Raw genomic sequence first — 27,212 nt, 5'->3', positions numbered from 1 at the left:
CGACTCTAGAAGAAAGATTGTTCACTAATATTGGGGATTTTCCTTAAAGGAACACCTACAAGAAGAACTGGAAAATGAAAAAGAAGTAGAAGACATGATGGAAAGGTAAGGTGTACCTATATAGACTAAGTACATGTAGTGACTAGAGAAACAAGATAGACAATGAATTCAAACAAACACATAATTTGATGTGAGAAGATGTAAAATCATAAAAACAAAAATGATTATTTAAATAACGAAAGTTCAATACAGTATACATGAAATGACGTGTCATTCCTTTATACAAACATCACATCTTAACCAAAAGTCTAGTGTAAGATGTAACGTGTGTTGCCTAAACGTTCTTATAGTTCAAAACCACTCATTAATGCTCTTAATACCTTATTCTTAATTCTTAATAACTATTATTAATGACAAACATCAAAATAGTTATAAAACATTGACTTTATTAAAACGATCGTAAAATATTGATCTCAATAAAATAATCTTAAAAAATTGATCATTAATAAATTTTTCATAATAGATTGACTCATTTAAATTTATTTGTCCCTTAAATAAAGAATTTGTCGATTACTTCTTTAAAATAGTTATTTCAACTTTAAACCGTAAAATATACGTAATTATCCATTTTCAAAATATTACATTAATTGTTATCCATATTTAAACTTAATATAATTATTAGTTTATTATGTTCCCAGTTACTAAATGAAGAATCTAAATTGATAGTCAAGTATTTATTTCCAACTGAATAAATTTTCTGTTATTTAAGTTTATTATCAAAGAATAAAAAACTTTTAAATACGTATACGTATTAATTAATATAAAGAAAATGTATTCAGTCAATATTAAGGTATTTCTTATATTTTTATTTCTAAAATTTGACCAATTAGACTAAGAGAAAATCTAAAGCCTACAACCTACAATAGTAGTTATTACAATTTATAAAGAAATTTATGAATTATGAATATATTTTTTTTTTTTACCACATTCTAGTTCTTCGTGACCATTCGGAGCAAGTTAACAACGACTCCATTACATCGATTCAAAATGCACCATGCACGATTTATATTCGTCTAATTATTTCTTTCTTTCCCCTTTTCCCTTTTACTTTCTGTATTTTCCACTTTTTAATGAATTAATTAATGCTGAAAGGACATTGAATAAGTAAAAGAATAATACAAAAAACCGGAAAATTAGAAAAAGCTAACTAGGATATGTAGGAAACGGTGAAAGGGTCGGCAACGTTTTTGGACTTTGGTTTGTTATCAAAACATGTGTTTAATTTATAAAATTTGTAATTTCTATTTTAATTCTTTTTCTAATTTCACTTTCTAAACAATTCTTAATTTTGTTTAAACAATTTTAGTTCTTTGATTTGTAATTATATATAAGATTAACGTTTGAAAGTTATAATTTTCAATGCTCCAGTGACAACTATCATGAATTATGCAAAAAAAAGAAAAATCTACAAATATCATATCCTTTTCTTCTATTTTTACTGCATCATATAATATTATTTTTTAAGAGAAGTTATAATTTCAATCCTATGGTAGCAACTTCTGTAAAAAAAAATCCACAAATATCATATCCTTTTCTTCTATTTTCAATATATTATAATTTGTTTTTAAGTTGTAATATTCATTAATATAGAAGCAAGTTCTGTAAAAAAAGAAACAAATGTCATACATTTTTCTTCCATTTTCATTATATCACATTTAAAGAAAAGAAGAAATACTAACGACGGTTGAACAAAATTACAAATAATTAAACATTAAAAAAATCAAATTTACGTTAAGAAAAATTAAGAAAGAAAATTGTAGATTTGGTAAAATAAGGTCAAAATATTTATATATATATATATATGATGATAAAAAAAGAATATTTATATATATGAAGCACTGCACAGCACACATCTCAAGCAGAGGCAGAGTGGACTGACTTGTGTTTCAGTTTATAAGGCACACCCCACAACCGATCTCTCTTTAACGGTTACTTTTGTGGTTTGTGTTGTGAGAAAAAAAGTATAAGAAAAAGAGTTGAGACTCTCTACTTCTCTCTGATCAGTGAGTGATTGGGGAGTTTGGTTCTTCTTAGGTGAGATGGATTATAACAACAATGACGGGTAAATCTCTCTCTCTCTCTCTCTTTGTGTTTCTTGTTTATCTGTTTTCATTTTCTTTCTTTTAATTTTGGTTGTGATTGGTTCGGATGGTGGGTTTTAAGTGGGTTTGGGAGGTGCATTTTTGTGATTGGAGTTGTGGGGTTTTCTTTTTTTGCTGTGTTGTTCATGTGTTTTGCTTTATGAATTTCTGTTGTGGTTGTAGTGATTTGTTTTTTGACGGTGGGTCTGTGTTTTTCTTTACCTTAATTTATTTGCTTTTGGAGACAACCTTGTTGTGTTGCTTCTGGGGTTGTTTGTGTTGCTGTTGCTAGGTACATTTTGGTTTTGATTATTAGAATAAGTGATTGAAGATGATGGCAGTTGATTGGGCTGTTTCTTTTTTTCTGGTGTGTGTGGTTTTGATTTGCTCTGGAGATTGTTTGATGTTTTTTGGGATATGGATAAAGAATGTAGGATGAGGGATGTGGTCTTGTTTGATTAAATTGGTGGGTCATCTTTTTTACCCTATTTTTCGGTTGATTTTTTCTTTTCATTTTTGCTCCTTTTTCTTTTCTGCTTTTTCTGTTATTCATTGGATATGATTTCTAATATGTAATCTGATTGTTCTATTTTAACCTTTTTTTGGTGGTAATTGCTTCAGTTTTCCATGTTGTCAATCTTCCCTTTGTCTATGGTATTAATAATGATGTGTACAAACATTGTTTGAGGACTGAGATGAATTATGGAATGGGATTTTTACTTTGGCTCTTGAATTGGGGGTTTCTTTTGTGTTTTCTATCTCTTTTTATGTCCTCTGTTGGTTAATCTTTGCCAATGTTGTTTAGTAACAATGACACTTGTCTTCTCTTGTTCTTAGTGGAGCTAGAGAGCCATGGGATTGGCAAGGGGAGAATTATAGTCTTAATAAGACTTCTGACTTTGGTAAGTTCTCCTGTAACTTTAGTAACTTCTACTGAGTCAATGCATGAGGGAAATGTGTTGTTTTGAGCAGAAATTTCAGAAGATCTGTGGAATGATGTGCCTCAAAATAAAGAAGATCTTTCCTACATGTTGGATGATGAAACAACCCCAGTTAAGGCTTGTGGTGATTTGGCATATAATGTCAATAATTGTGGTAAGATGATTCTCTGGCATGAACATTGTCTTGACATTGGATGATGCCAATTGATCAATTGTATTTTCTTTATGGTTGTTGTTATTAGTTTTCTATTTCTAATCCAAACAATGGTTGATTTTTAGATTCAGATAATATGCAAAAGGAAGATGAGGAATGCAGAGAGACTTATTCTCAAGCCAAGAGGCGCCGGATGCTACAGTTTAACAGCCAAGATAGTGATCAGTCACTTTCCAATGAAGAGATGCCTTTGTCATATCTTCAAAATGTCAGTGCTCACAGCAGTCTTTTGGGATTAACTTTTCACATTCATAGTTTTGTTGGATGGTTCTAACACTATATAAAGGACTTGTGAAATACAGATTTTCTTATTGTTCAAAATCTTGCAAATATTTGAACTTTTCCTCAAGTAAATTACATGCTGATATTAACATTTCATTCATGATTGATAAAAGAATAAATAATATCTTCAATGCCTTGACTTAAAGTCACTTATCCTCGTTCTTACTATTCGATCAACATTTTCTGATGCTAGACTTCATAACCATCCTTGATGAAATTTCAAAATTACTTAACACTTTGTCTTGTTACCACCTTCCTTGGATTCAGCTGTGAGTTGGGGCTTTTTCGCATTTCCAGTGAATGTATATTGTAATATCACGATGGCTTGATGTAGAATACTGTAAACTTAAACATTTAGGATGAGTGTTAATCCTATGTGATACCAGAATTTATTAAAGATGTGTGTTCTTGAATCTTTTTATATTGTTTCAAGTGATCATTATTTAGGGTAGATTTCTGTTTTTCTCTGGTCCTCTTTGTGATTAGTTGTAACTGTCCCTAAATATTGGGAAGACTCTATCCTGATTCTTGATTCTTTTCTTCTGGTTTTTCCTTAATTTATGCCTGTTACTTCATTACATATGCAGGGGAAAGAACCAGCTAAGGATATTTTTCCAGAAGTGTCACAATGGATGTCGGGCACATCAGGTTTACCTCTGGCAGGATTTTTCTTTATATTTTACTAGGTGATATCCTCTATAATTTACTTCTATATCATTGCTCATGTTCCCCCATTCGTTATAGATTACACAGTAGGAAATGCATCTGCATCTGATTATGTGAACCTGGAGTCAACCGAAACGTGGCTGGCAGAGTACTTCAATGATGCTGAGATGGATTTCAGTCCTGATGAATTGTATGCTTCTTTGGACCAATGGTTTGTTTCGGATATTTGCTATGCAAAATATAATCTGACGATTATATGTTTTGACTCAGGAATTTCTCTGGGGCAGATGATGTTCAAATTGATGTTGCAGGTAGGTGACATTGTTTCTACCCACTATTGTTTGCTAATTTTGTTTCTTCCTTCATTCTTTTACTCTTTCCTCTATGGGTTGTATTCAAAATATTTGTTTACACCTGCAGAGCTTAGTACGACCATCACACCATCACGTCAAGAAAATGCAGTTCAAATGCATCATGTTCCTCGAACCACCCGTAATATTATCATCAAAGGTTTGACATTTTTCATGGCATAAACATTCTTCAGAGTTAAATGTACAAGTATCTGCTTGGTTTCTCTTGTATGCTATATGATGTATATGCCAATGTGTTATAGTTGTGCACCAGAATATGGTAAAGCAACATTACCTTGTACCTGCTTCAGACATCCTTGAAGACATTCTTAGACATGAACACTAATTCAGATTTCTTTTTCATGTGTAGGTAGGAAATCTTTTATACATACTCCTACCAAACTTGCCTCTTCTGTGGCATATCCATTTGCCTTCATTAAACCAAGTGGTGCCCATGGAGATGTAACTCTGAAGGAAATAAACCAGCGCATTCGGACGCCGGCACAGTCGAAATCGAAGCAAAGTGGTGATGATCCATCTGCTTACCCCAAGTCAGCCTTCTCAGGGAAGCCTGTGGTTGGTAAAACAAAAATTCGCACTGAAGGGGGAAAAGGTAGCATCACCATTATGAGAACTAAAGGTTAGGCATAAGTTGTTCACTACTAACATTTCTCACCCATTAATATGGGATTGACTTCATTTTCTGTAATATATCTGGCAGATATAGAAGTTGATACTGCAACTATTTTCTTTCTTGTTGACATGCATATATTACACCACCTTAGTGTTTTCTTTCCAGTGGGATCTAGATATAATCTTATAGCTGTTCTTTTTGTGGGGGGTTTTTGATTTTGTTTTGAGCTAAGTCTGTGATGAGAATCTTAGATCATTAGTCCCCACCATTCATAGTCTGTAATGACAATTTCACTAAGCTTGCCTTAGCTTTTGTAATTGAATATACAGATTATTTTTGTTTGGTATCCTTGTTGTTTATATGTTGTGCAAGTGAAAGAGTTTTTATTACTCTTTTACCTTTCTACACTTAGTTTTACTAACAGAACCAATTAGGTATTGAACTTTCATGTTTGCATCACTTAACAATTATACCAAATTAACTGATGCAGCCATGGATACAAAAGGTAGATTTTTATAATGTAGATTATGTTTAAAAATTTTCATACAAAAAATTTAGCTGATATTTCATCAACCTGCACTATTTTGAGAGATAATTCGTTATTTCAAAAATAAATAAATTACTATTGTTGTAAGTACATTATATCAAAAATAAACTCTGCAACAACAGCATAATGGCCACATTTTTTTAAGGTACCTTTTTGCTAGAAAATGGGAACCATGTGATGCATGGAATGAAATAGATGATATTTAGTATCATATTGTGAGAAGATATACTGAAAAGATGAATGTATAATTGAAAATAATTGAAATAATTTTTAATAATAATATGCTATTAAGTTAAAGATATAATAAATTAATGTATTTTAATTTAGAGTCAGTGAATTAAATTACATTATATATTTATTCTTCCTCGTCCATTATCTTTTTAAAAATAAAGTAAATGACATGTAACTATGTGACTAAAGAAAAGTATAATTAAAAAGGTTTTCAATAAGATTTTTTAAAATTTCTATTGTATATTTATTAAGATGGCAATGTGGTTTTATTATCTTATATCATCGCCAAAGCAAAAATTTATCAAATACTCCTACTAACCGATATAACATTTTTATCTTATTCTAATTTCCACATTTTTATCTTATTCTTATTTTCATGAGATATTGGATCATGTTTATATATGTTTTCTTATTATTTAAATATTAATTAATTAATGTTTATAAAAAAAATATAACAAAAGAAATATAATGTAACATCCCAAAAATTCACCATATCAAATTCAAACTCAACAAAAAAATATAATAATAATACATTTACAGTAACACCCCGTAACCTCATACCTAACCCTATACATATATTTTAAGCTCAAATTTAACTACAAATATAAAACATTGAATCTTTCTAATTTGGTCTTCCATCTCTATCTTCATTCGCACCGGATCACGCGACAATCCTTCATCTGCTCCCGTACAACAAAAATGTTATACGATCATCGCAAAAATAAGATTTTTCCGATACATGCACAAATAAGTAAGGGTTAGCTAACATGCAACACAACAATTATAAAACATGCATAAATGCTTTGATGTAAACATCATATAAAATTTATCTCAGACATCCCTATATACCAGATTACCACAATTCTTACTAGACATTCATCCGGATGATACGTTGATGAGCGGTCACGGAAGGTTATGCACTTGTGATGACTCCTACTTTTTCTTACAAATACACTTCCAAAATACAATCATACCATTCACAAGGTTAGTCCCCTCACTATGTCCAACACCGGCACATAGACCAGGACCTCCTGCTCCTCTCACCACATAATTCATCCTTCTCTACATGAGACTGGATGAATTATTAGAGTATCAGGATAACCTCCAACTACGGGACCCTCAACATCAACATATACACTAACAACATAACATTTCAGAATCTCTCCATGAGATTCATACCATACTCGTTCCTCAACTCATATGATACCATTACAAAACCTCCCCACAATACTCATATCATGCATAAATGCATGATCTCATATCAATGTCATAGAATACATACATCACAATAATTATCATACCTCATGCATTTACACATATCACATTATATCCTATATTCCAAACATTTATACGCATAGATTCAGCCAACTTAGAATCCAATACTAAAAGTAGAATACATTTGAACGAGCACTGTTCACCAACTCAAATGGACGAAAGCTACTGGACGATCGCTATCTGCCAAACGTTATTCACTGAACACTGTTTGATTAGATCCTATTTGAATGAACGCTAGGAAATCAATGAACTATTGAGCCGAACACTGAAACTCGGGACCCAAACCAAATGCTCTTAAAACAAACATGGATCAAACACTAGACCGAACGCTCGAAGCCGAACGCCAGGTTGAGCCCCAGTTGAACAAATGTTAAAAGGTCAAATCTCACCGAACACTGCCTATGATGAACATTATCTGAGTGATACATCATCGAGACCGAACACTTATAATCTAACCTAAGCATATTCCAGATTGAACGCTATAATTTACTAATCACATGATAATAACGAACGCTCAAGATTGGAACTTAAGACTATCAAATTAATATCGAACGTTCACTATGGACAATTTCTATCTGGAAAAGAACATAAATAAAACCGAACTACTTATCATTAATACAGAACGCTTACAATCAGAGTCTCAGAATACCAAGAACAGTGGAGGACGCTCGTCCAACAGTGGAGGACGCTCGTCCAACAGTGGAGGACGCTCGTCCAACAGAGGAGGACGCTCGTCCAACAAAGGAGGACGCTCGTTCAGCCAGGCCGAGGACGCTCGTTCAGCCAGGCCGAGGACGCTCGTTCAGCCAGGACGCGGACGCTCGTTCAGCCAGGACGCTCGTTCAGCCAGAGGACGCTCGTTCAGACAGGACGCTCGTTCAGACAGGACGCTCGTTCAGCCAGGGGACGCTCGTTCAGCCAGGGGACGCTCGTCATTAATGAGGTAACTTGACTAAGGACGAACGTTTAAGATTTCTGACTTTAACAATGACGAACGCGAACGTTCGTTATCTGAGAGCACCAAACCGAACGCTCATATACTTTGGCCGACCGGTCGAGCACAAATTGGACGAACGTCCAATTTTGACTCATCAAAATGGGACGAGCGTACATTCTGCAGAATTCAGCAGAATTGCACAGAAAGCAGAGAAAAACCCAGAGACCCGTACCTTTCACCCCTTATCCCAGATTTACAGCATGATAGTTCTACAATTACCCATACAGATTTATAGCAAAGAAGGATATTCTAAACATAAAATTATTCATCAAAATATTAATAATCCTAATATGATATCAAACATATTATTCCTACGATTCATATATCCAATTTTAGCTCCCCTTACCTGGTTTTTCCAAGCACAACTATGTCCACCACCCGCAACCTCATATCCCGGACTAGCACCTTCACTTCCTCCAGCTTCTTCCATCACCATAACCACCCCCTTTTTGCTCCAACACTGCCAAATCGACCATCACGCCACTGATCCAGCCACCTCGACCCAGCCTCCGATCTGTCTGCTCCCCTCGGCGTCTCTGCACTGTGTCCGACTAACTGGCTGTTGCTCACCACTGCGATCCCGCCTCCGCGTCACTGCTTCTTCGATCCATCCATGGGCAACCCAGAGAGGGTTTTCGCCTCCGCCGCACCTGCATATGGCCACTCTTGAAGACTTCCTTTGTGAATTTTGAACCTAGAAATACAAGTGTCTGGATCTCCTTCTAACTCCATAGCTCTTCACTTCTTCTCTCCCAGCAACTTTGAACTTCACGCTCTTCATTAAAATACAGCAGCAAACCTTTTCCTTCTTCATTCTCCATACTAGAACGTGACTTCTCTGCTGGTGCTGGTCCAAGCTGCTGCCATGGCTTTGCTAGAACGTGGCCTCCGTCTGCTGCTGGACTTCTTCTTGCGTGTTGTTGGATGTTGGGGCTGTGTGCAACCAGCTTGGACGTGAAGACCGTGCGCTCTTCCCTCAAGGACGTGGATTCTCCAAACTGGACACCTGCTGGACGGAGCTGTTGTGACAGAGAAGTTAGCTGTTCACCGTGATTTCTCCTGGAAGATGAGCGTGCTGGACTGCGTTGATGGAGCTGCTGTCGCTACTGGATCAGTTGGCTGGTGGACGTATGTGCTCCTCCTTCTTCACGGTGGTGGATGATGCTTAGCTAGAACCCACCTTCAAAACCGACACTTCTTCATTCACCATGCAGCTGTTCCTTCTCCATCAAGTTCAAGCAAACAAAAGTGAAAGTGCAGCTGGATTAGACCGTGTGAGTGCTCTGTACGTTCTCTCTGGAAAAATTCTCTATGTTTGGTCTCTGTGTTTTTCTTTCTATCCAATGCCACCAAAAAAGTGAGTAATGTCCATTGGCTATGTCTGATACTTCTTCACTTTCCTCAATCCATTCTCTGTAGTTAGGCTTTCACGTGAACAAACAATGGCCAAGGTGATATGTCCCTCGTGACTTTCAAGTGTGGCCCCTTCATGGAATGTTACGTCCAGTAATAATACCTCCCAATAATGCACACAATTTATTGCATTCTAATAATGCAATGGGTGGTTGATTTCCATGCCCCACTTCCAAAAATTTACGGACCTCACATTCTCCCCAACAACAAAAATTTTCGTCCTCGAAAATTAAGCCTATCAGAACTAGTCAAGGTAGGTTTCTCCCATATCGTCCTTTAACTTCAAGATAGGGTTGCCTGTTATACTATTCCAAGTGACTTTGACTCGTTTGACAGTTCGTCTTCAATTCTCAACCTCAAACACAGTACTAAGGTGATCTTCACGCTCACGTGAAGGAGGTAAATCAGAAACTTCTTCAGGAAAATTAAGAAGTCATTCACAACCACGAGGTTTACACTCCGATTCTCCTGCGCCGCAAGATCTGAAACTTGAGTCGCTTCCATAAGTGATAACACTGAGAAGCAACTGTCATCTTCCAGGAGGTTTTCCCTCAAGACACCGATCGACAGAGACATACCTTTGTATCCAACTAACCATAGCTCTGAATAATCTACTTGCTGATAAAATTTCATCATCTCTTTCAAAATTTTCACTTAATCTAAGATCCTAACAATACTTCATTCTTCCTCAAAGGCCTCATGTTCTGTCTTGTCTCACTGTCTCTCGAAATCTTCTCCTTCTACTTCCTTTCTTATACTTATTCCTCTTAGTTCACTATAGAATTCCTATTCTTTTTTTTTTTTTTTTTTTGTTTTTTTAACTTAAACTTTAGGCCATCCATCACTTTCTTGTTCAGATTCCAACCATTATAGATACTTAGATTCATCTTACCAAACTCTTACAGCGTCACTCCGTTTCTCACCAACACTTCCATTTCTTCTGACTGCTGACGTCACTGATATACTAAACCCAACTTATATTCTCAAACTTTGCTACAACCATGCTTATCCACGGCTTTCTTAATCTAACCTCTAAACTTCTTGCGAACGATATAAGATCTTCTGACTTTGTTTCTTGAAATTTTCTTCACTCAAAACATCACTTCTAAACTCCAATACCCTCACTCCCTCTCCGAAGCTTAACTTTTAGTCTTATAGCTCCTACCTTCGAGGAAAGAACTTGTCTCACAAGCTTAAACCAAATTCACTAAAGGTATACAACTCAAGTTGTCCTTGAATATGCATTCCCCTACTACTATAAAGCATAATACACCACTACAAAAGCAAGAACAAAACAGAAATTATTATAGAAAACTACACTAAAACTCTAACTCTTTCTTAACTCTAACCTTCAGGATTAAGAAAGGAAAATCATCTTTGGTAAAAGTCACGAGTGTGCACCCTCATTACTCTTATCAAGACATTTTCTGTTCTTAAAACTTCTAGTTAGATACACACCTTACTATATAGACTCAAAGGAAATGGTAAATCATACCAGTTACACTCCATTCTTCACAGAGAATACATGGTAAACCCACAACACAAAGGTCATCCTAAGGATGAACTGCTCTGATACCATCAATGTAACATCCCAAAAATTCACCATATCAAATTCAAACTCAACAAAAAAATATAATAATAATACATTTACAGTAACACCCCGTAACCTCATACCTAACCCTATACATATATTTTAAGCTCAAATTTAACTACAAATATAAAACATTGAATCTTTCTAATTTGGTCTTCCATCTCTATCTTCATTCGCACCGGATCACGCGACAATCCTACATCTGCTCCCGTACAACAAAAATGTTATACGATCATCGCAAAAATAAGATTTTTCCGATACATGCACAAATAAGTAAGGGTTAGCTAACATGCAACACAACAATTATAAAACATGCATAAATGCTTTGATGTAAACATCATATAAAATTTATCTCAGACATCCCTATATACCAGATTACCACAATTCTTACTAGACATTCATCCGGATGATACGTTGATGAGCGGTCACGGAAGGTTATGCACTTGTGATGACTCCTACTTTTTCTTACAAATACACTTCCAAAATACAATCATACCATTCACAAGGTTAGTCCCCTCACTATGTCCAACACCGGCACATAGACCAGGACCTCCTGCTCCTCTCACCACATAATTCATCCTTCTCTACATGAGACTGGATGAATTATTAGAGTATCAGGATAACCTCCAACTACGGGACCCTCAACATCAACATATACACTAACAACATAACATTTCAGAATCTCTCCATGAGATTCATACCATACTCGTTCCTCAACTCATATGATACCATTACAAAACCTCCCCACAATACTCATATCATGCATAAATGCATGATCTCATATCAATGTCATAGAATACATACATCACAATAATTATCATACCTCATGCATTTACACATATCACATTATATCCTATATTCCAAACATTTATACGCATAGATTCAGCCAACTTAGAATCCAATACTAAAAGTAGAATACATTTGAACGAGCACTGTTCACCAACTCAAATGGACGAAAGCTACTGGACGATCGCTATCTGCCAAACGTTATTCACTGAACACTGTTTGATTAGATCCTATTTGAATGAACGCTAGGAAATCAATGAACTATTGAGCCGAACACTGAAACTCGGGACCCAAACCAAATGCTCTTAAAACAAACATGGATCAAACACTAGACCGAACGCTCGAAGCCGAACGCCAGGTTGAGCCCCAGTTGAACAAATGTTAAAAGGTCAAATCTCACCGAACACTGCCTATGATGAACATTATCTGAGTGATACATCATCGAGACCGAACACTTATAATCTAACCTAAGCATATTCCAGATTGAACGCTATAATTTACTAATCACATGATAATAACGAACGCTCAAGATTGGAACTTAAGACTATCAAATTAATATCGAACGTTCACTATGGACAATTTCTATCTGGAAAAGAACATAAATAAAACCGAACTACTTATCATTAATACAGAACGCTTACAATCAGAGTCTCAGAATACCAAGAACAGTGGAGGACGCTCGTCCAACAGTGGAGGACGCTCGTCCAACAGTGGAGGACGCTCGTCCAACAGAGGAGGACGCTCGTCCAACAAAGGAGGACGCTCGTTCAGCCAGGCCGAGGACGCTCGTTCAGCCAGGCCGAGGACGCTCGTTCAGCCAGGACGCGGACGCTCGTTCAGCCAGGACGCTCGTTCAGCCAGAGGACGCTCGTTCAGACAGGACGCTCGTTCAGACAGGACGCTCGTTCAGCCAGGGGACGCTCGTTCAGCCAGGGGACGCTCGTCATTAATGAGGTAACTTGACTAAGGACGAACGTTTAAGATTTCTAACTTTAACAATGACGAACGCGAACGTTCGTTATCTGAGAGCACCAAACCGAACGCTCATATACTTTGGCCGACCGGTCGAGCACAAATTGGACGAACGTCCAATTTTGACTCATCAAAATGGGACGAGCGTACATTCTGCAGAATTCAGCAGAATTGCACAGAAAGCAGAGAAAAACCCAGAGACCTGTACCTTTCACCCCTTATCCCAGATTTACAGCATGATAGTTCTACAATTACCCATACAGATTTATAGCAAAGAAGGATATTCTAAACATAAAATTATTCATCAAAATATTAATAATCCTAATATGATATCAAACATATTATTCCTACGATTCATATATCCAATTTTAGCTCCCCTTACCTGGTTTTTCCAAGCACAACTATGTCCACCACCCGCAACCTCATATCCCGGACTAGCACCTTCACTTCCTCCAGCTTCTTCCATCACCATAACCACCCCCTTTTTGCTCCAACACTGCCAAATCGACCATCACGCCACTGATCCAGCCACCTCGACCCAGCCTCCGATCTGTCTGCTCCCCTCGGCGTCTCTGCACCGTGTCCGACTAACTGGCTGTTGCTCACCACTGCGATCCCGCCTCCGCGTCACTGCTTCTTCGATCCATCCATGGGCAACCCAGAGAGGGTTTTCGCCTCCGCCGCACCTGCATATGGCCACTCTTGAAGACTTCCTTTGTGAATTTTGAACCTAGAAATACAAGTGTCTGGATCTCCTTCTAACTCCATAGCTCTTCACTTCTTCTCTCCCAGCAACTTTGAACTTCACGCTCTTCATTAAAATACAGCAGCAAACCTTTTCCTTCTTCATTCTCCATACTAGAACGTGACTTCTCTGCTGGTGCTGGTCCAAGCTGCTGCCATGGCTTTGCTAGAACGTGGCCTCCGTCTGCTGCTGGACTTCTTCTTGCGTGTTGTTGGATGTTGGGGCTGTGTGCAACCAGCTTGGACGTGAAGACCGTGCGCTCTTCCCTCAAGGACGTGGATTCTCCAAACTGGACACCTGCTGGACGGAGCTGTTGTGACAGAGAAGTTAGCTGTTCACCGTGATTTCTCCTGGAAGATGAGCGTGCTGGACTGCGTTGATGGAGCTGCTGTCGCTACTGGATCAGTTGGCTGGTGGACGTATGTGCTCCTCCTTCTTCACGGTGGTGGATGATGCTTAGCTAGAACCCACCTTCAAAACCGACACTTCTTCATTCACCATGCAGCTGTTCCTTCTCCATCAAGTTCAAGCAAACAAAAGTGAAAGTGCAGCTGGATTAGACCGTGTGAGTGCTCTGTACGTTCTCTCTGGAAAAATTCTCTATGTTTGGTCTCTGTGTTTTTCTTTCTATCCAATGCCACCAAAAAAGTGAGTAATGTCCATTGGCTATGTCTGATACTTCTTCACTTTCCTCAATCCATTCTCTGTAGTTAGGCTTTCACGTGAACAAACAATGGCCAAGGTGATATGTCCCTCGTGACTTTCAAGTGTGGCCCCTTCATGGAATGTTACGTCCAGTAATAATACCTCCCAATAATGCACACCAATTATTGCATTCTAATAATGCAATGGGTGGTTGATTTCCATGCCCCACTTCCAAAAATTTACGGACCTCACATATAATATTATCAAATATTTAATATCAAATAGATTTATTTTTTTATTTTTTTAATATCAAATATTTTAAAAAGAATTACAATTATTTATATTTCAAAATTCAAATTAAAGTACAAAATGAAATGTTACGAGAATTAAATTATTTATTAAGATGGAAAAAGTTAATAAAACAAAATTAAAAAATATTTTTAAAAAACTATGAAAAAAATTATTAATGTTTACAAATATTTTAAATATCTTTTTAATTTCTTTCTATAAATTAATTAATAAAAAATATAATTATAATATCTTACTTGAAGGAAATAGTATGAAGATAAAGACTAAACTAATAATAATAAAAACATGAATTTTTCATATACAAGTTATTATATTATAGTAAATAAAATGTTTATATAACGATAAAATTACCTTATGATAATAATGAATTAGAAAATAAAAATAATTATATAATAATTCATTAAAATAATTAGAAAATAAAAATAATTATATAATAATTCATTAAAATAATACTATACATGTTTTAATAACTAATAAAAATATTAAAAAGAAGTAAAAATAATTAAATGTGTCTTAAAAATAACTTGATATACTATTTAACGAAATTATATAGAAAAAATGTATAATTAATTAAAACAATATTCTACCTGATAAAAATAAATAATAAATACAAATATTAAAAAAAATGTATCTTAATAACAATTTAATATATCATTTAACTAAATTGCATAAAAAAATTCAAAATTATTCAAATATAAGAAAAGTATCATTACGATATAAAAAAAAATTCAATATTAAACTAGTTTAACTTTTAAGAGATAATAAAAATTGTTGACTCAAATATTTTATGTGAAATGTTCTGTTTTAAACTTATTGATAATACATAACATAGTTAGGCAAAGGTTAAAGTGAGTAGATTTCATAAAAAATAAAATAAGATACATCTAGGATGAAAGAAAAAAAATATTAGATATATATTTTTATATATTATATTACTTAATAAATTATGAATACTTTAATAATTTAAATCAAGATAAATGTAACATCCCAAAATTCACTCTTTAAAATTCAAATTTGAAATGTTCTAATCATACAATTACAGTAACACCCCGTAACCTCCTACACAATCTATACATAAGCTCATAGTTGACTGCAGAGATAACGTTGAATCCCGCTAAACTGTTCTTCCAAATCTTCCTTCATCTACACCAGATCATGCGACAATCCTTCCTCTGCTCCCGTATAACAAATACGTTATACGATCATCGCAAAAATATAATTTTCCCAGCACAAACAAACAAGTAAGGGTGAGCTAACATGCAACACCACAATTATAAAACATGCGTAATTGCTTTGATAAAAACATCATATAAAATTTAAGTCAGACATTCACATATACCATCATACCACAATTCCTACTAGACACTCATCCGGATGATACGTTGATGAGCGGTCACGGGAGGTTATGCACTTGTGATGACTTCTACTTTTCCTTACAATTACACTTCCAAAATACTTCATACCATCCACAAGGTTAGTCCCCTCACTATGTCCAAACCGGAACATAGACCAGGACCTCCTGCTCCTCTCACCACATAATTCATCCTTCTCTACATGAGACTGGATGATTATTAGAGTATCAGGATAACCTCCAACTACGGGACCCTCAACATCAACATACACACTAATACCATAATTTTTATAGAATCTCTCCATGAGATTCATACCATACTCATATTCCTCAACTCACATTACACCTCTACTTAACACTCCCCGTAATAATCATTTCGTGATCAAATGAACAATTTCATATCAACATAACAAAATACATTTATCACAGTAATTTTTATCACATCTCATGCATTCACATATTTTTGTTTCACATGAATTTACCTCAGAGCATATATATATATATATACAAAACACATTGCACACTTAAAATAAGAGCAAAAATAACCATGGAACCGAACCCTGTTTACCGAACCTTATTTGGACGAACACTATTTGGACGAATACTATTTGAACGAATACTATTTGAACGAATACTATTTGAACGAATACTATTTGAACGAATACTATTTGAACGAATACTATTTGAAGGAACACTATTTGAACGAACACTATTTGGATTAACACTATTTGGACGAACGCTCATAATGCCAAGGACGAGCTCACAAAGCCAAGGACGAACGCTCACAAAGTCAAGGACGAACGCTCACAAAGTCAAGGACGAACGCTCACAAAGTCAAGGACGAACGCTCACAAAGTCAAGGACGAACGCTCACAAAGTCAAGGACGAACGCTCACAAAGTCAAGGACGAACGCTCAACGAAACACTTAAGGACGAACGCTCAACGTAACACTTAAGGACGAACGCTCAACGTAACACTTAAGGACGAACGCTCAACGAAAACACTTAAGGACGAACGCTCAACGAAAACACTTAAGGACGAACGCTCAACGAAAACACTTAAGGACGAACGCTCAACGAAACACTAAGGACGAACGCTCAACGAAACACTAAGGACGAACGCTCAACGAAACACTAAGGACGAACGCTCAACGAACACTAAGGACGAACGCTCAACGAAACACTAAGGACGAACGCTCAACGAACACTAAGGACGAACGCTCAACGAAAACACTAAGGACGAACGCTCAACGAACACTAAGGACGAACGCTCAACGAAAACACTTAAGGACGAACGCTCAACGAAACACTTAATACCGAACACTCCATAACACCCAAAAACCGAACGCTCACTTACGCTTGAATGTCGAACGCTCACTAATAATCAAAAGTCGAACGCTCACTAATACTCAACAGCCGAACACTCAACAAATTGTACGAACGTCCGGTTTCACCAGAATTGAACGAACGTTAGGCCGACCACTATTTGGTCGAGCACTGTTGGGACGAACGTCCAATTTTGAATCACCAAAATTGGACGTACGCGCATTCTGCAGAATTCTGCAGAATCGCGCAGATTCCAGAGAAGCCCAGAAAACCCCATTTTTCAACCCCAAAATTTCCAGATTTCCTTCCAACCCAAAGCATACAAGGTTTCATACATAAATCACTTCCCATTGATCAATTATAACAATTCAAACTCACCCAAGTCAATTCCAAACGGCATAACACAGTTTCGACACAACCAACCATGCATAATTCAATTCATACACCTAATACATAATACATATGAAGAAGGTAATCCAGCTCCCCTTACTTGGTTTTTCTCCAAGCACAACCATCCTACACCCCGATTGGAACGACGTAAATGTTCGGTTGAAATGAAGCCCTCTACTCCACGAAGGCTATGGTAGTATCAGAACAGAATTCCTACGGTTCAAGGTGCTGGAATCTTAGAGAGAAGGGCGAGAATTTTGGAAATGAAGTTCTTAGAGTGAGGAAGAAATGGGTTCCTCCCCGTGAACTCTCCCTCCTCTATACCAAAAATGTTGCCCCCTTCCCCAATAATTGTACTCTAATCATGCAAGAAGTGGGTGTCCCCACCACTAAGAAAATGAGGTCCTTAAGCTTCTCTCCTATGCTGAACGTGAGCTGTGTGGAGCATGCTGACAGGGATATTATGTTTGCTGCCTCTTCCTTTTTGTCTCCCATTATCATCCTTTTTAAATTTATCTCATCCATGTACCAAATAAGATAAGATGGGTACTCTTCTTTTCAGCCTAATGAATACGTGAATATCCTTCCAGTGGGCTCCCTTCACCATTTCATTCTTTGTCTTCTTCTTCTTTGTTTTGGTCGTGGGCTCCCTTCTCCTTTCACGTGTGTGCTGGGTGTGAGCTGCTACCAAGCTTCTCCAAGAAACCATCCAACTTTCATGGATGTGCCAAGCTGCTGTGTGCTTTCATTCACTCAAAACATGACACCACTCCTGCTTGCTTATTCAATCCAGCTAGCCGTGATAGAGTTGCTTCCATTGTTGTAGACTCCCTTCAATTTTTGCTGGACCGTTTACTGGTTAGTGAAGGCCTGCTAGACGTGTTCTTCCAAGGTGTAGCCGTGACACCTCCCAAGCTGAACGTGCTGGATCCGTGTGTTGCTTGTTGGATGTTCTTGGACGCGTTGCTTCATCTTTGCTGGATGTTGGAGCTGTATGCAACCAACTTGGACGTGAAGATCGTGTGCTTCTCCCTCAAGGACGTGGCTTCTCCAAACTGGACACCTGCTAGACGGAGCTGCTGTGACAGAGAAGCTAGCTGCTCCGTGATTTCTCCTGGAAGATGAGCGTACTGAATTGTGGTTGTTCCAGCGCTGAATTTGCTTCAGTTGTTGTCCCGGATCTCTATCTTTCTTATCATTTTGGAAACCCATGTGAACGTGGCAGTGGTGCCCCTTCTCCATATGTTTGATGTGTGCATTCCGCTGTGGTCCTCACAATAAATATTAAGACAAGTATGAAAATATAAATGAGACAAAAAACATATAATTAAAAAAATGGATATTATCGATATTCATATCCTTACTCAGTTAATACGAAAATTTCATGTTAAAAAGTAAAAATGATTTGAAACAATATTCACATTACAGTATTTGTCATTCTTAATATTTATATATAAAATATTATAAATTCTAATATTTAATTTTTTAATTTTATGTTTATATCATTAATGTTATTCTTTCCAATTTTTCTTAACGGTCGTAAATTTTACAAAATATTATATCTGTGATAAATCGTAATTATGTTTTATCCATTATACTTGTTGTATTGACTTTAAATTTTAATTATTTAATTTATTTATTGAAAAATCTCTCATTAAAGTCATATGGATTTGTTTCAATTCGGAAGTAAATATTTATGACATTTAACAGTGATGTAGAGGAAAGTTAAAGGGCTAACTACTGAGGCTAGTAGAGAAAAATCAAGAAAATGTTATTATAATTGTGCTTGAGAAAAAGTGTGACAGATCATAAATAGAATAAGGGAGTTTAATTTTAAAATATGAAAATAATTTAATTTAGGATTAAATGTACTAAATTAAAATATATTTATGTTCTCAAAATTAAAAATTGAATAAATATAATTTTATTAATTCAATAACACTAATTTTTCTTTGTATTAAATGATATTTGAGATTGATATTTAAGTTATTTATATAATTTGATAAAGAAAAAAATAATATAATTGGATTAAAAATATAATATTCATTCATCTTTTATATTTAAGATCAAAATGTATTAAAATTTAAAACCTAACAAATTATAATTTTACTTCAAATTTAAAAACTAAATATATATTTAACCATTTAATTTAAAATATTCTCTTTTCATTACCAAATTATAATAAAACTAATTATAATCAACTTTTCAATGTTACTTTCGAAATTGTAATTATAAGTATTTTATTGTTGTTTAAACCTTCTGTATTTACTAATATATTTATTTATTCAATATAACCTTACAAAAGCAACCTTAAATATATATTATTCTTTTTTATGGATGCTTTAAAAATATAGTGTATTAAATTTAATATACTATATTTTTTAAGATGACCTAAATACCTTTACATTTTCGAATTCTATGACATATTTTAATATCTTTCTTTCATATTTTCATTTATTTATATATTTTTATTGCATTAAGACTAAATAATCTTTTTTTTCTTTTATGTTTCATATTTTTCAGTTGCTATAATATTTTTTTTATTAAATCTTATTTTTACTAACTTTTTAAATCTAGATAATTAGAAATGATGTATTTTTATAATATGCAACTTTTATATATTTTTTCTGAAAATAAAAATTAGCCATTGGTAAAACTCTGGAGATAATGCCGGAATCAAGATAAATTTATCATTGAAAAGGAAAACTATTAATGTTAATTATTAACTATTAATTTTTAATGTTACATTTTTATTTTAAAATTATTAATGTTTTATTACTTTTATTAAGTTAAATATATTTTTAGTTTCTAAACTTTAAAATGAAATTGTAATTCATTTTTATTTGAAACTTTCATATAATTTGATTTTAAATTTCAAAAATTAATAAATATAATTCTTCTAATTTAATTGCGTTAAATATTTTTGAAGTATCGATTGACATTTAAATTGTTTATGTTCTTACTCAATTACGTTAAGTTCTTACTGAATTGCGTTAAATTTTTTTACCTATCAAATAACGTTTTGAAACATTCAAATGTCATTTTCAAAGGTCGTTTAATTAAAAAAAACTTAACAAATTTAAATTAAAAAACTATATTTACTTGTTTTTAAAAGTTGAAGGGTCAAAATATATTAAAGTTTTGAAGAAGAATTTTGTCATACTCTTAAAAACCCAGAACCCTAAGTAGTGGGATCCATGTGCCAAGGAGTGAGTGAAACGTTTCAGTTAGTGGACTGCAGGAGAGTGGTCGTTCGGTTTTGGGTGACGACAGTACTTAATGCGAAATTTCAAATGTCGTGCCATTATCTACATGCTCTCCTTCTTCTCCAAATTTCTGAAAAATGTTTTCTCCTCCTTCTCTCTAAAATCTTCACCTTCTCTCTAAGAAAAAACTCACATTTTCTTCTTCCGATCACCTCTCAGGCACCGTTTGAAAACTCCCGACGTCAAGAGCTTTCGTTTAAACCGATCGGTTTGTGATTCTGAGCCAGTGAGTTTCTTTCTCTTAGCACGTTCGTTTAGTCTCGCATGCAACCTTCTATTTCTGGTCGCCTGAGTGAATCATATAATTCTGAGTGTTTCTGGTTTTCTGTTTGGTTTAGTACTCCTAAAAGGTGACTGTCGAACGTTAAGTCTTTGGTAGTGGGAAGCTCTATTCTACCTCATTGAGTGTTCGGTTACGTATAGAGGTAAGAGAAGCTTATATAATTTGATTAAATTCTTGTTTTGAACGTTGGTCTGGTTGCATGATACGTTGTTTGATTATTTGATGAGTATGAAATATGCGTGTACTTCTTGTTTGGACGTGTGGATGGATGACTGATACATGTTGTGAATTGAGTTAAGATAGGGCTTGATCTTCAAACTGTAGTATTCTGAGTAAATGTGATAGTATGGTCGAGCGTCATTAGTGAGCGTTCGGTTCTTCTTGTGAGTGCATGGTCTTACTTGAATTCTCATGCGTTAGGGATAGTGTTTAAGAGTCTTTTTGTAATACTATATAGGATTAGGTAAACTGTGGTAGAGAGTTCGTATTAACCGTTCAGTTTTCCTTTGAGCGTCCGTCTATATTAAGTTCTTCTTCTACAAGGAATTTCGTTAATGAAGAGCGTGTTATAATATTAGATATGTATAAATAAGTGTGGCGCAATTGGATATATATATATATATATATATATATATATATATATATATATTCATTCGTTTTATGTAAGTTTATTAGTGTTCGGTCTTGGACCAAGCGTTCGATTTCAGTAGCGCTCGTTTCTGATAAGTACTTGGTCTTGGAGCAGCGCTCGTTCGATAGTGTTTGGTTTCTACAGGGCTCGGTCTTAAACCAAGCGCTGGGTCTCATTTTCATTAATCTATTATTACCGTTTTAGAATAAGGGTCTTCAGCCAAAATCGATAGCGTTCGTTACTCATAATTTCTCATCAGTATTAGTATTGTGTGTCAGACAGTGTTGGTCTTTAAAAGGTGTTCGACCTAGAGTCTTAGTACTCGGCCTAGGCTTCGTGGTGTCTGTTTTGAACTCTTAGTGGTCGGTTTATTTAAGTGAATAAGTAACGCTCAGTCATGTTAGTTTCTAAGAAGTGTTATTCCAGTCGAACTTATGCTATGATGAGAGAGTGTGATCGTATTTCAGTTGAATGTATTAATGATGAAGTGTAAGGGAATTTGAAATGTGATGTGAATGAAATAGTTTGATTATGAACGAGTATTTCCAGGGAGGAATATCTCAGAAAGTGGTTATTGATTGGTAAAGTATGAATGTGGGCAAAGCTTAGCGGGCATTCATCCTGATATTCCATGATTACTCATTCTCAAGTAGAGAGGAGTAAGTCACGTGTTGGAATGGCAGGAGATCCTAGTCCATAAGGTTAACTTGGACGGAACGGATTAACCTCGGGTGGCAGCTGTTGAGGGTATCCCAGTTACTACATCACCCGGGTGCACGAACGTCGTAGCTACACAGGGTTCATACAGTCTGGACAGTCAGAGTCAAGTGGTCGTTATTTGCATGCCTTGATGTATGAATGATGATTTGGGTGTTGTTGGTTTAATTATGATTGTTGTATGTTGTTATGGAATAAATTAAATTACATAAGTTTACCCTGTTTATCATTTTTGTTTGTTTTGTGCATCTTGTCGTTGTCCTGTTGCAATGATCATCCGTGTGGATGTGAGCAGAAGGAGAAGAGTTGCTGAAAGAAGTATTGGAAGATGCAGCGGAAGTGAAGGCCGAACCTTAGGGACGTTCGGTCTATTGTTAGCTTTATCTTTTGTAAGATCGTTCGGTAAAAGTGTATTTTGTAAACCGTTCGGTCTAGTGGTAGCTAGCGTACGGTTTTAATTTCCTGCTGTTATGTAAGGTCGTTCGGCCATAATAGTATCTCGCTTTTTGGTGAACTGTATCTGTAGTATTGTTAATATGTGATTATTCTCGTGTATGGTTTTATACTTATTTTTGGGATGTTACAAATTTTATCAAAAAATATATTTAATTCTTTTTATTTTTAATGTTTTAACTATTCAATGTATATTTACAAAATTATCCTTAATTTTAAGAGAAATTGTTTATTCAGACTTTCTTATACTTATATATTTCGACATATTTTTTTCTCAATAATTAAACAAATTTGTTTTTACTCGTGAATCTTGGAACTAAGACAAATTCATAGTTGGAACTGAAAATTACAATTTGAAAATAAGTTCAATTTAAAACTTTTCCCTCTGATTTAAATAAATGTTCATTATTAAATTTTGAATATTATATATTTTTTCAATTATTTATTAATTGAAAATATTTTTTATTGTTTAATTTATTATTATTATTATTATATTTTATGTACAATTATTTATTAATCTTTCTTAATTTGTTTATATTATAATAAGATATTCTTAAAAAAAAACAAACCAAACAATTTTTTTTCATTGGTTGATAATATTTGATGTTAATTATTAATTCTTTTTTTTATCTAATTTATAGTTCAAATCAACAAACTTTTTCATTAAAGTAATTTGATTAAAATAAAAAATATATATTTTCTTAAAATGAAAAAATGAATTGATATGTCTTTTTTTTTTAATTAATCCATCTTAGATCCATTTTTAAATTAACGTATTTATTAATTGTCTGTCCGTTTTTGAAACAAAATTAAACACCTAAGTCATTGACTAGAACATACGATGGTACTGGCAGTGTGAAAATTTTCACATTAATCCATTTAATCGAATACGATATAAGTCATGACACTCTCAAAACTAAGTTAAAACTATATTTAATTTTTAGATTTGCATTTGAATGATTTATTGCAATTTCTTTTTTCAAATAAAGCTCAAATTTTATTTCACAAAAACATTTAAGTTAGAATTAGGTAGATGTTTCACTTTATAGAAAACATCCTCTATCTAGTAATGTTCATGAAAATTAAAAGCTTAACAAGCTACTTTTGTCACCTCTTTATTTCTATAGAAAACAATTATGTGATTTTATACAGAAAATTGCCTATAATATAAGGAATTCCACATTGAAGTATCTAAGTAGAGTAAGACTATAGTGAGAGTTGGAACCAATATTAAGTTAACCACATGTTTTAATAAAATTAGCTATATAATTTGTCTAGTCATTTTACTTATTTTCAAAATTATAATGTAAATGTAATTGATCATTTTCATTAATTAATTTTTTTTTAAGATCTTACATATTTTTTTGTACTATATGATTGTCTGGGCAACAATTGATCGGACGGTCAGTTTTAGTATAAGCACTATTTAGACGTTGGCTCTAGGAGGTTCTTCCCCCCCCCTAAACCCTCCACCCTGACGTCTAAAGGTCATTTACACGTCGGCCACCCACATTGGATGCTAAATGGTCTATGAATGTAACCCATAAGTCACTTTTCTCAATGCATTTAGACGTCCCACCCCCGACGTCTAAATTGACTATAAATGTCGGTTACCCCCATGTCGGATGCCAAATGGTCTACGAAAGTAACCCAAAACCCAAAAGTCACTGTTTCATTACCTTTTAGACCTTTAATCTCCATCCCCGTCGTCTAAATTGACTATAGACGTCGGCTACCCCCATGTCGGACGCCAAATAGCCATGTAAATGCCTCATTTCGAGCGCCAAAATAATATTTTTTAATGGCTTAGACATCAGCTAGGAGGGGGGCGGTGTAACGTCCCGACAACTCACAGGGACCATCGACTGCCCCCACAGATCACCACCAGGCTTTCCAGTGTGCTTTGTCCTCACTCGCACACTTTCCGGGAAAACTTCCCAGAAGGTCACCCATCCCAGAATTGCTCCAGGCCAAGCACGCTTAACCATGGAGTTTCGTATGGGTCAGGCTACCGAAAAGCAAATGCATTTTTGGTGATATGAGTAGCCAAATCAATCCCTTTAAGCTATCCTTCAACCGTATAGTCCCATACCTATACAGTCTCCAAATCCCTCTCATTCCGGTGTATGCTCGATTCGTCCATGTACCCCTTCCACCCGAAGCTGCCAGGAGCCGCTCCTTGTCTGTGCCCCCTGCACCATGCTTCTTGCACCGGCGTCACTCCCCGCCCTCGTCTCCGTGCCCGGGTGTCACAGGCGGGGGGTGGCGACGTCTAAAGTCCTAATTTTTCACCTACCCGTAGGTGCGAGTAGTAGTTACGTTGCACTATTCATCTTTTTCGTTTGCGTTTTCTCTCCTTCGCCATTGAAGTTCAGGTAAGGTTTTCGTCCCTTTGCACCGTTTAAAATTATTTTTGCTTTGATTACATTACGTTTTGATGAATTATCTTTCATTTAAACCAATTAAAATGCGTTTTGATATGTTTTTGGTGTAGTTCTTGGGCGCATTCTAGGACGACTATGACAGTGATTTTGAACCATTATTGTGCGCATTTTTCTCCTCAGGGGCAGCCTACAAAGTGTTTTCCCACTCAACCATTTCCCTCCACATGTAGTGGCTGTCGATGATTTTGGACCGTTATTGTGTTTTGTACATAAAGGAGTTTGCTTCACTAAAGTTTTGTTCGACATGTGGTTTATTACGGTTTAAAAATAAAATTGACACAAACACTGGTGTTGAAGGCAATGATGTTGCACCTGCTAAGGTGATGTGATATTTACCTATAATACCTAGGTTGAAACGATTGTTTTTTGTTAAAGAAGATGCAAAGAACCTTATATGAGCACCCAGAGCGTGTGCGTGGGGTTGGAGGGGCGATTGGTCTTCGTGACTACTTTGGCCCTAAACAAAAAAGCACTGAATCCATGAGTCAGGAGGCATTGAAGAAGATGGATCTTTAGTGGGAGGAAAGGCTCAACCAGAGCATGAGATCTATGGAGCAACGATTCATGGAACAACTACAAGAACATAAAGAAATCCAAAGAGCGCTTAAAGAAAAGTTGCATTTCATGACCCAAGGCACCATGGGGTTGTCCACTGAAGCTCCAACAACACCTCGGGTGAGCATAAGAGGATCATGCTCTACTATAGACCTTACTAACTACAGTGGTCAGTATGAGCTATTAGTTGATGGGGATCCTCCACATGTAGTAGCTGCCGGATGAGTACTTAAGGGACGACAAACTATTCACGGTGTTCCCTTATTACCCCACCACGTGCGTGTGACGATTGATGAAGTTCGTGATCCCCAGGCTTAGGTGCCTGTACCGACTTCAAAAATTCATTTTGTGGGGGAGGTCATAGGAACATTTACAGTCTGGCCTAAAGCATTGATCATGTCACACATTACCACACCATAGGTATTACATTTCTAGTTTTAGTATTTCTATGTTAAATTTGTAAACATTGATTGATTACTTTGATTGATTTATTTCAGTTCATACGTCCTCAAAAGCAGCCCATGCATGAGCCAGTGATAGATGAAGATGACGACATGGCATAAGTGGAGGATGATCCTTTAACAAAGCTCATGAGCAAATTACCCAGGTTGTCCAAAGGACCAGTAGAATTGTACTGGGATTTGAAAGTATTTGGCATCTTGTGACATGTGCCAATATATATCACATTAAATGATGCAATGGAGGTCATTGGGGGAGACATAATGTTGAATATTTCAATCCTTCAACCATGGTGCATGTAAGATCATCAATTTTGTCTTCCATATTATTTAGATTTAGATTGTTAGTTTCTAACAACTTAACTTTCTTGTTATAGGTACATGGACATAGTCATTGTCGACTAAGGTCGGTCTTCCATGTACGAATTTGTTGAACCTCATACCATTCAATCTTCTGGTAACACACTTGAAAGTAAACAAAATTATTTGCAAACATTGATGACTGAGTCAAATAGAGACATATACCTTGTGCCATACATTGCTGGGTATATGTTACAAAATGTAAAATTCGATTAAAGTTTACTTAATTAGTCTACTAA

At 35.4% G+C, this 27,212-nt stretch overlaps 1 protein-coding gene and 1 long non-coding RNA gene across 2 annotated transcripts; one reads left to right on the top strand and one right to left on the bottom strand.

Annotated features, from left to right (window-relative positions):
- Positions 1-1,906: 1,906 nt before the first annotated feature.
- Positions 1,907-5,574, top strand: LOC108347018 (protein XRI1). Its single transcript, XM_017586109.2, has 9 exons — positions 1,907-2,122; positions 2,979-3,043; positions 3,114-3,236; positions 3,362-3,504; positions 4,166-4,226; positions 4,323-4,434; positions 4,515-4,555; positions 4,665-4,754; positions 4,965-5,574. Exons 1-9 carry the CDS (start codon positions 2,100-2,102, stop codon positions 5,237-5,239), a joined length of 933 nt encoding a protein of 310 aa, XP_017441598.1. The 5' UTR covers positions 1,907-2,099; the 3' UTR covers positions 5,240-5,574.
- A 10,145-nt stretch (positions 5,575-15,719) lies between these two features.
- On the bottom strand, positions 15,720-19,112 carry LOC128194049 (uncharacterized). Its single transcript, XR_008245337.1, has 2 exons — positions 17,907-19,112; positions 15,720-15,911 (listed from the first exon to the last, which is right to left on the bottom strand). It is a non-coding gene; the product is annotated as an uncharacterized LOC128194049 (long non-coding RNA).
- Between the last annotated feature and the right edge of the window lie 8,100 nt (positions 19,113-27,212).

This window comes from Vigna angularis, chromosome 9 (genome assembly GCF_016808095.1).
Source record: "Vigna angularis cultivar LongXiaoDou No.4 chromosome 9, ASM1680809v1, whole genome shotgun sequence".
NCBI lineage: Eukaryota > Viridiplantae > Streptophyta > Magnoliopsida > Fabales > Fabaceae > Vigna > Vigna angularis.
Note: the sequence above shows the minus strand (reverse complement) of the source record. Positions and strands in the feature narration are given on the sequence as shown.

Excerpts from the sequence above, each read along its gene's own strand:
- LOC108347018 (XM_017586109.2), top strand. The coding sequence starts at position 2,100 with ATGGATTATAACAACAATGACGG. Across the intron at positions 2,123-2,978 it reads GATTATAACAACAATGACGG|TGGAGCTAGAGAGCCATGGG; the intron begins GTAAATCTCTCT and ends TCTTGTTCTTAG. Across the intron at positions 4,755-4,964 it reads CCGTAATATTATCATCAAAG|GTAGGAAATCTTTTATACAT; the intron begins GTTTGACATTTT and ends TTTCATGTGTAG.